This window comes from Orycteropus afer, unplaced genomic scaffold, assembly GCF_000298275.1.
Source record: "Orycteropus afer afer isolate SDZICR_OR568_19922 unplaced genomic scaffold, OryAfe1.0 scaffold00172, whole genome shotgun sequence".
In the NCBI taxonomy this organism is placed as follows: Eukaryota; Metazoa; Chordata; class Mammalia; order Tubulidentata; family Orycteropodidae; genus Orycteropus; species Orycteropus afer.
The window spans coordinates 2338413-2348162 of NW_006921759.1; the positions used below are offsets into that span (position 1 = coordinate 2338413).

The 9750-nt window shown below is 43.9% G+C and overlaps 1 protein-coding gene across 1 annotated transcript in view; it reads right to left on the minus strand.

Moving 5' to 3' along the window:
- COPS4 (COP9 signalosome subunit 4) overlaps positions 1 to 8565 on the minus strand; it is a 115908-nt gene extending 107343 nt beyond the window's left edge. Inside the window, exon 1 of the mRNA XM_007946809.2 lies at positions 8492 to 8565. Coding sequence (XP_007945000.1) covers positions 8492 to 8565 — 74 coding nt within the window. The remainder of the gene's footprint in view (positions 1 to 8491) is intronic.
- Between the last annotated feature and the right edge of the window lie 1185 nt (positions 8566 to 9750).

Sequence of the window (9750 nt, forward strand, 5' to 3'; positions counted from 1 at the left end):
GCCTCATGGGGACCAGCCTCGTGCTGATCTTTCTAAGAGAAATTGTTCAAGCAACAGGGTAGCAGGAAAAATAAATTAAGACATGCGGTGCAGTGCAGTGAATTACCTGGCATAGCTTTTCCAGCCATAGTCTTTGTAACTCCCACCAGATTTGATTGCTAACCAGAAGGCTGGTGGTTCAAACCCACCAGCCACTCCTCAGAAGGAAGATTAGGATTACTGGGTGGGACGATGCAAATAAGGTGGGTAGAATTCTGATGCTGAGATTGGTTAGTTTTGTCACTCTGCCAGTCTTAAAATCAGCCTGCCTAGAGGCAAAAGTGGGCTCTCATTGCCATCAAGAAAAGAGCTGGAGATGAAGTAGAGTATGTCCTTGGACCCAAGATCTCTGCACTGGACCTCCTTGGCAGATATGCCCCAGCAGAGAAAGATGCCCGGCAGAGACAGCGGCAGTGGAACCAAAAGGCACAAGACAAAGTAGCAGGCTTACTTGGCCCACAGAGTGAGAAAGTTGAGTGCCTTCGGCAGGAAGCTTGCTGGTAGAGTGGGTTGCACCCAGGTCTACCTATTGGCAGAGCTAAAAGACCTTCGTAACACTTGCCCAAGCAGGGCAGAGGCCAGGTTGAGAGGCCAAGGGCCAGAGAGGCGTGTCTGACGGCACAGCAGAAGGGAGACTGTCCTGATCAAAGAATCGTATCCTGAGCGTGTTCCTGAACCTAAATTTATAACCTGTTACTTCCCTAATAAACCCCATAATCGTGAGCATTGCCTGTGAGATCTGTGTGGCAAATGCAATAATTATTGAACCCAGCCCAGTAGCAGTGAGCGCCATGAGAGGGACGGTTAGTGTCAGAAGTGGCAGCATGTTTGGCCTCATAGGAATAAGGCTTGGGCTACTGATGGTGATTCTGTCTTCTTTTTGTGAAGGCTGAGGAGGTCAGAAGATGACGTCCCCATGCCCTTTTTACACAGATTGGGCGTTTTCCCAGGGTTCCCTTGATGACCAGCCCATGATCTGCACAGACTCTGTTGACACATGTTTCAAAGTAAGCAAGGATTAGAAATCATTTGCTGGTAGCTACCAGAAGCTATAAATGAAGTGTGTTTCTTTAGGCAATTGTAGGTAATTTGTAAGGTTAAAAATAATTTTTTTAAAAAAACTGCTTTCTATCAACTGAAGCAGCCTACCAGTAGAGAAACTGAATCTGAGGCCGCAGCAAGGACAAAATTCACTACTATTAAAACATATTATGACATGTAACTTCAACTTCCCACCTTATTTAATAAAAATCTGAAGCAAAAGTCATGAAAGTTAATTTTAGAAATATATATATATACATACATAAAAAGATAAATTATCAAAAAGTAAATAAACCAAAACATTGTGAATTGAATTAATGTATACTTAAAAATGTTTAAAACTGTAAACTTTGTTAAATATACTCTACCACAACAAAGGGGAGAAAAAAGGTGCTTAAAACATATTTAATCTTTCTATGAATCCTACTTTCCTAACCAACACTAATGTATTACCTTGGGTAAATAAGTTTTCTGTATTCTATTAGATTGAACCATGTAAAATTGCTAATATTCATATGTCTCAACCCAACATAACTCCCTTTTAAATGTTTCTGAAGGGCAATGGGCTTCTCCCTTAGTATGGTCTTCCTGGACATGGTCTTGTAACTCCTACAAAATGATTAGGTGGAACTATGAAAATAAGGTATATAAAACTCTTAACAGGATTGGCTGGGATATGCAAATAAGGTGTCTGTTGCCTACCAAAGGTAATGGTCAGTTTTGCCATCCCACTAGGCTTAAAAAGAGCCAATCCCAGACGTTGAGGGGGGGTCCTCATTACCATCAAGGAGAGGAGGCAGTAGCAGAACACATCCTTTAGATTCAGGAGCCCTGCACTGAGAACCTCTTAGATCTATGAAACAGAGAGTTGTAGCACTGGAAACAACAGAGGCCTGGTTGCAGGCTCAGGGCTAGGAAGCTTGAGCTGGGCCCAGGGGCAGCTGAGCAGGGCCCAGTGGCAGCAAGGCCCTGAGAAGCAGCTGTTCTGATCAAAGAACTGTATCCTGAGTTGTTCTTATTACCTACAAATTGATCCTGATCCTGAATCATAGACTGTTATGTTACTTCTCTAATAAACTCCATAATTGTCCTTGTGGTCTGTGAGTTCCATGTGGCCACTGCAACAACTTATCAAACACAGCAGAGAAGTAGAGAGTACTGTGGGAGGGATGGATGGCTGTTTTTAGGATCGGTAAAAAGGTTTGAAAGTGGAGGTACATCTGACCTTCTCTTTATAGGAATCAGCTCTGGACTGATGCTGATTCTCTCTCCTCCTCCTGAAGCTAGAAGAGGGGGTCTGACATAGACATTTAACATCCGATAATAGGCGATCTGAGGCAGTATGCAATATAAAATACAAATACAGAATGGCTAGATACTGAAAAAGCAAGTATAATAAAATGTTCATGGTAATCTAGGTGGTGGCTATACAAGTATTCACTGGAAAATGCTCTTCACTATGCTGTATGTTTTAAAAGTTTCAAAACACAGTGTTAGAAAAAAAGATACAGATAAAATGTCAAGTGTTGAAACCCACTGAGTCAGTGGTAAGCCCTAAGACAAGACTAAGAGCATACAACTCATCCGTTAGCTAAGGTGGAACAGAAAACAGTAAGTTATCTAAATCCATGGAAATAAATTTTCCTTATACTAAAACCCACCAGCCACTCCTCGGAAGGAAGGTTGGGCAATCTACCTCCATAGTGATACCGCCTCGGAAACCCAAGGAGGGGTCACTATGAGTCAGGGCTGACTCAACGGCAGATAACAACAACAAATCCGATGATGCAACACCACCTGTGTCTTTATATAAGCTAATGAACACAACATGAAATATATACAAAACCAATCTGTAAAATCTGCAAAATCAACTTTTTATATCAACTTTAGAGAGCTGTATTAATTCACAATTATGTGAAAGAATTTCTAAGTTAGAGGATAGTCTGGGGGATTAAAGATTTACTTGCCAGAGTAGACAAACCTAGTCAAGCATAGGCTTTCCTTCTTTCCAGTTATTCAAAGAATCAACCAATATTTATTGAATGACTACTCTTTTACAAAGGAGCTCTGGTGGTGTAGTGGGTAAGCCATTTGGCTGCTGTTTTGGTTTTCCAGTGCCACTCTAACAGAAAAATACCACAAATTGGATGACTTTAACAAACAGGAATCTATTCTCTTACAGTCTTGGAGGCTAGAAGCCCAAGTTCAAGTGCCAGCTTGACCTTGGGCTTCAACTCTGCCTCTTGCTCCCAGCCCACTGGAGCTAGATACGTCTCTTTATTCAGGCAGCTGCTGGCTACAGAGGCTAACAAGCCCAAGACTGACAAATAAGATGACACAGTTCCAAGACTACCAAACAACACAGCAGGCCACTAGTTCAAGTCCAGAGACAGTCCAAGACTAGCAGGAAACAAGACAAGCTGCTAAATGAACACTCAGCTACATGCAGGGTCCACAAAAACAACAACACACTGCTGTCAAGTGGGATCTGACTCATAGCGACCCCTCCTTGGGTTTCTGAGGTGGTATCACTACGGAAGTAGACTGCCAACCTTCCTTCTGAGGAGTGGCTGGTGGGTTTCAACCACCAGCCTCTGGTTAGCAGTCAAATGCCTTAGGCACTACACCACCAGAGCTCCTACGTAGGGTCCAAGGGTGCCAAAAAGCTGCCAAGACCTTTCTCAACACTTCTCCTTATATACTGGAAGCAAACCTTATCCCCAAGGCAGCCACTCAGCTGCACCAGTAGATACCACCATGGAGTTGATTACCAATCTCACTATGGGGAATCACTACATCCAGCTGCCCAGCCACTCAAAACCAGGCCATCCAAGTTGACACATAACTTTAACTACCACAGCTGCTACGCAGAACACTGGCAGTTCAAATCCACTAGCTGCTCCGCAGGAGGATGAGGCAATCTACTTCCATAAAGGTTTACAGCCTTAGAAACCCAAGGGGGTCACTATAAGTCAGAATCAACTTGAAGGCAGTGGGTTTTATTCTTTTATAGATATCCTGCTAATTTCTGAGAACAAAGAGTAACAATTTCAGAAAATCAATTTACTCTATCATTCACTAATATAGGTGTTACCTAGCTCCCAGCATCAACCCTAAAACATCAGCTCTATCTTAAAAGTGTTTCTTTCATAAGGCATGTAGCTAGCAGAACTGTTCTGTTATGAAGATACTCTGAGACATTCTTGTCCAGACAGGAAGACATTTCATTCCTGCTAGAAAGCAGACAGAGAAATATGTACCTGCAAAAAATAACAAGACCTCTCAGAAAGCAACTCCAAAGGAGTTACTAACTAACACTGCACTTACTACTGTCTGTCGATAAATAACAGCATGGCTAAAAGCTCTACATGAATCATTTTATTTAATCTGCACAATGACTCCAGGTAGTATACTGTTATAGACATGGCCTCCAGTGCATTATGTCTCCTCTTCATGCTTTTTTTTAAATGCATTTTATTGAAACATAATTTATGTACAGTGAAATACACAAAACTAAAGTGACATGGGTCAATGCATTTTTTTTTTGTGTTCCCTCCCCTCCCCTCTCACCCCTGGCAACCAACAAAGAAAGTTTCCCTCCATAAATAACCTTTCCTTGACCCTCCAAAACAACGAACTACTACTATATTTGTCCTTCTGTGATTGACTTATGTCACTCTGCATAATGTCCTCCAAGTTCATCCATATTATGCAGTGATTTGCAGACTCTACATTACTCTTCATGCCCTTTTGCAAAGTGACTTTGCTGCTCCTACCATAAAAGATAGATCCCATTTCTCCTTCTCTTGAATCTGGGCTGATCTTGTGACTTACTGTGACCACTACTGAAGAACTGATGTTGTAAGGCTTCCAAGGCTAGCCTTAAGAGATTTTGCAGCTTCCACTCACTCTCTTGGAATACTTCCCTGGCCATGTTAGCAAAGTCTCGGTTAAACTAGTAAAAGAGAGAATGTGGTGGTTAGTTTGTATGTCAACTTGGCCGGGCCTGGCTGAGTGGCTGGGCAGCTGGTGGTAGTTATTCCCCATGAGTAAGACTGGCAATCAACTCCATGGTGGGATCTACCACTAGAAGTTGAGTAGCTGCTTTAGGGATGCAGCTTGCATCCCTTATATAAGTAGCAGCTTTGGGAATGGTCTCCAGCCTATGGCATGCTTAGACCCTGCATGTAGCTGTGTCTTTGTTCAGCAGCCTGCCATGCTCGGCCAACCTTGGGACTTTCAATGGACTTGAATTAATGGCCTGTCGTGTGGTTTGGTAACATCAGGACTGTGCCATTTTATTTGTCACCAGTAGCTGCCTGGGTGAAGAGATGCCTCTAGCTTCAGTGGGCTGGGAGCAAGAGGCAGTGCTAAAGCCCAAGGTCGAGGGGCTTTCACACAGCCCCTAGAGCCTAGCACTTTGAACTTGGACTTCTGGCCTCCAGAACTGTAAGAACAAACTCCTGTTTGTTAAGGCCATCCCATTTGTGGGAGCAGCACTAGGTAACCACAACAGAATATGGTACCAAGAGTGGGGTGCTGCTCTGACAGATACCTAAAATGTGGAAATAGGAGTGGAGTGCCTCCGTGACCCAAGACCCAGGCAGAGAGACCCCAGCATACGGCATGGGAGACAGCAGGAGCAGAGCCGAGAGACCAGCATAAGACACGGCAGTAGCAAAGCCCAGAGACCAGCATGAAACAGCAACAGGCTTACCAGCCCACAGAGGAGAAAGCTGGGTGCCATTAGGTAGGCAGCTTCCTGGCAGAGTGGGTTGCCTTTAGGCATTAATTGGTAAAAGAGACCAGCATGAGATGGAGTAGCAGGTTGACCAGCCCACGGAGCAAGAAAGCTGAGTGCTTTCGAGGCAGGAAGATTCCCGGCAGAGTGGGCTGCCTTCTGCATTAACTGGCAGAAGCGGAGAGACCAAGGAAACAGGAAGCAGAGCTGCCTCAGCCTCAAGGCCTCTGGGGGTGGAACCACCACCCCCCAGGTTTCCGAGAGCCAGACCTCCACCAACTTGGTTCTAGAGTGTGGGGCTGCTTGTTCATGTGAGTTAGTGCAATGGAGTCAAGCTGCTGCCCAAGAGTAAGGGGGCAGGGTTGCCATGCCCAAGAGGGAGAGGAACAGGCCCACCAGGCCAAGGGGGTGATGTCACCACTCAGGAACTAGGGGACTGGAGTCACCCAGTGAAGGAGATCTGTACAGACACCACCCATTGACGATCTGTACAGATGCCAAGTTGAATAGCTGGGCAGCTGGTGGTAGTTACTCCCCATGATGAGACTGGCAATCAACTCCATGGTGGGATCTACCACCAGAAATTGAGTAGCTGCTTTAGGGATGTGGCTTGTGTCTCGTATATAAGTAGCAGCTTTGGGAATGGTATCTAGCTTATGGCATGCTTGGACCCTACATGTAGCCATGTCATTGTTCAGCAAGCTGCCATGCTCTGCCAACCTTGGGACTTTCAATGGACTTGAATTAATGGCCTGCCATGTGGTTTGGTAACATCAGGACTGTGCCATTTTGTCAATCTTGGGCTTGTCAACCTCAGCAGCCAGTAGCTGCCTGAGTGAAAAGATGCCTCTAGCTTCAGTGGGCTGGGAGCAAGAGGCAGAGCTGAAGCCCAAGGTTGAGGGGCTTTCACACAGCCCCTAAATCCTGGCACTTTGAACTTGGACATCTAGCCTCCAGAACTGTAAGAGAACAAACTCCTATTTGTTAAGGCCATCTCAATTGTGCCATATTCTTGTCAGAGCAGCACTAGGTAACCACAACAGAGGACCTGGGGGTGTAGGTAGGGGCATATGACATTAACCCATCCCACAGCCAGATATGAGTCCATTTTAGACCTTCCAGCCCCAGTTAAGCTTCCAGCTGGCATTTGTATGAGTCCAGAGGAGACTAAAACAGCTCATTCAACCCACAGAATCCCAAGAAATAATAAATACTTGTTTTATACCAATACGCTTTTGGCTTGTTACAAAGCAATAAATAACTGAAGTACCCTATGAGATAGATACTATTGTTATCTCCATTATCACAGCTTTGGAAGTAAATGCTTAACTCAAGAATTCTGCAAATCCTTTAAAAAAAAGTATCTCTTTTAATAACGGTGCACTTATTTTTCTTCAACAAAATCAGAAGCAAAGCGTGAAGAAAAATATGTTAGTTTTACTTTTATCCAAATCTATAAAAATTATATGCAAAAAGGACTGAGCCATGAACACATAGTCAACTTATTTCCAACCTATAGACTAAATCATTATGTATGTACTGGCTAATTAATACTAACAGTAACAATCTTATGGTACTCTGTCAGGTTCTGTTCTAAGCAACATACATTTTCTCTTCCAACAACCCTATTTATAAGTCCTACAATTATCCCCATCTTCCTGATGCAGAAATAAGGGCACAAAGCAGTTAAGCCCAAGGTACACAGTTAACGTTCCCTCTGATAAAAGCAGCTATTTACTAACAGAGAAAAAGCAGCACAGCCTTTATAAAAAACAGTTAAGGTTTCAATGTCCAGGTCAGGGAAGGCATATATTGTTAATACAGATCAAAGTGATCTCAGCTGTCAGAATATAAATATTAGGGTCAACTTGAGAGGCATACTTTTAACAGAATGCATGTTTATTACAGAAAAGCACTGCTGTCAAACCTACAAGAGAAAAGTGGAAAATACACACACACACTGTTCAACAACTGATTACAAGGCAGTGAGGGACAAACATGAATTCCCACAAAATTTCTAACAATCCAGATTCCTGCAAATGTCACTACACAAGACATCCTGACCCACGTTATAAGGGCACTCTGCCTATAGAACAGAAATGTATCCCCTATTCTTCAGAGCTGGTAGCAGAGAGTATCAAAAACACAAGAACAAGCTGATGTTCCGAGCGGTTCTGAACATGATAGCGGCCCTACCTCTTCAGCCCTCGTCACCCCGGAAAAGTCATCTCCTCGGGAAACTCTTCAGCAGGGCCCCAAAATTTAAATCTCCCTCAATAATACAGAAAGAGACGGAAATGTCTCAAAGAGAAGCCAGAATTCGGTGTCAGAGGCCGGCTTGCGACGAGAGGCGATTGAGAAGGCCTTTGAAGTAGTAGTTCCCCACATCGCACTTCTGGATCTCAAGGAGCCTGTAAGGATACTATCAAGGGCTGAAGAAGTTGACAGTCATCCCAGAAGTTGACAGAAAACCGAGGGTTTCTGCACAAGGTCCCCTCCAGTTTTCTGCTGCTCACAACATTTGCCTCTCCAACCGACCTCAGGCCCGCCCCCTTGGTCTTCAGGCCCGCTCCTAATCTCACACCCAAGAACCGCCGTCAGCCCACGCAGAACAAGTCTTGTGGCTTCCCTCCCCACCTCCCTACTCTCATTCCCCTGGGAAACACTCACTTGCCCGCCAAATCTTTATGAGAGCCGCTCGAATTCATGAGCTGGGCCAAATCCTGCCGCACCGCTGCCGCCATCTTTCTTCCAGCACAGCCGCGGCGCCAAAAAGAAAACGAGTGTGGTCCTCCAAAGTGTAGCCAGAGAGAACCCAAAATGCTACAGAGTTCCGCATGTGTTGGCCAGAGCGCCGGAAATGAATTTGGTACAAGAGTCTGTGCTAGCTCCGCCCCCAGAGTTGAGTGCCGCGAATCTTGACGTTTTACGTAGGGCCCTGCCCAGACTTCTCTCACGGACTCCGGCTCTTCTCCGACTTCGGATTGGCTGATGAATTTCAAGTGACTATGTCACTTTTGCAACACAGCAAGTTCTTGGTTCGCTAAAGTTTGTATGTTATGTCTATAATTTACTGTGCCTCGTTCTTTAAGGCAGCAGTTCTAAAACTACCTGTGGTGAACAACTGATTGTGTTTATTCCCAATACATCACAGACCTATTTTTTTCTAAAACACAATAAAAACTCTTCTCATTCCCCGCCCACTCTGCGCTCTTATATAGATGTACCCTTTACATAGCAAGTGTCCAAGTTTGTTCAGGACGGTACTGTTTTACATCTGTTGTCCTAGAACAATATCAGCACCCCTTTTACTCTAAAACCTGTTCCATGTGGATGAAAAATTAGTCACCCTTCCTTTATATCTAATTATATTCACTACTCTTGTGTTCTTAAAATATTTCTTCCTGCAAATACAAGTGAATAAATGTAAATTTTTGTCTTCCCCCTTTTGCATTCACGAGAGTTAGCATACCATATCATTGTTCTGCCCTTTCTTTTTTCACTTTTCCTGAGATTTTACGGTGTAAATCCAGAGAGCATCCTCATTTTTTTTAAGAGCTGGATGGTGTTACATATTGAGGTTATGATATAGTTTATTTAATTCTTATAGCTAAACACTTAAATTGTTTCTAATCAATCAAGTCTGCAATTAATAACCTTGTACAGACATCATTTTATATGTGAACAGGAAGAATATGTTTCCAGAAGAGAATCAAGCAGTAGATGTAGCTGCAATTTTGATAGATATTGTTAAACTACACTCTATTAAGAATGATACCATTCTGACCTCCTACAAGCAATATAAGGAGCTCTGGTAGCGTAGTGCCTACCACACTTGACTGCTAACCAGAAGGCTGGCAGTTCAAACCCACCAGCCACTCCTCGGAAGGAAGGTTGGGCAATCTACTTCTGTAGTGATACTGCCTCGG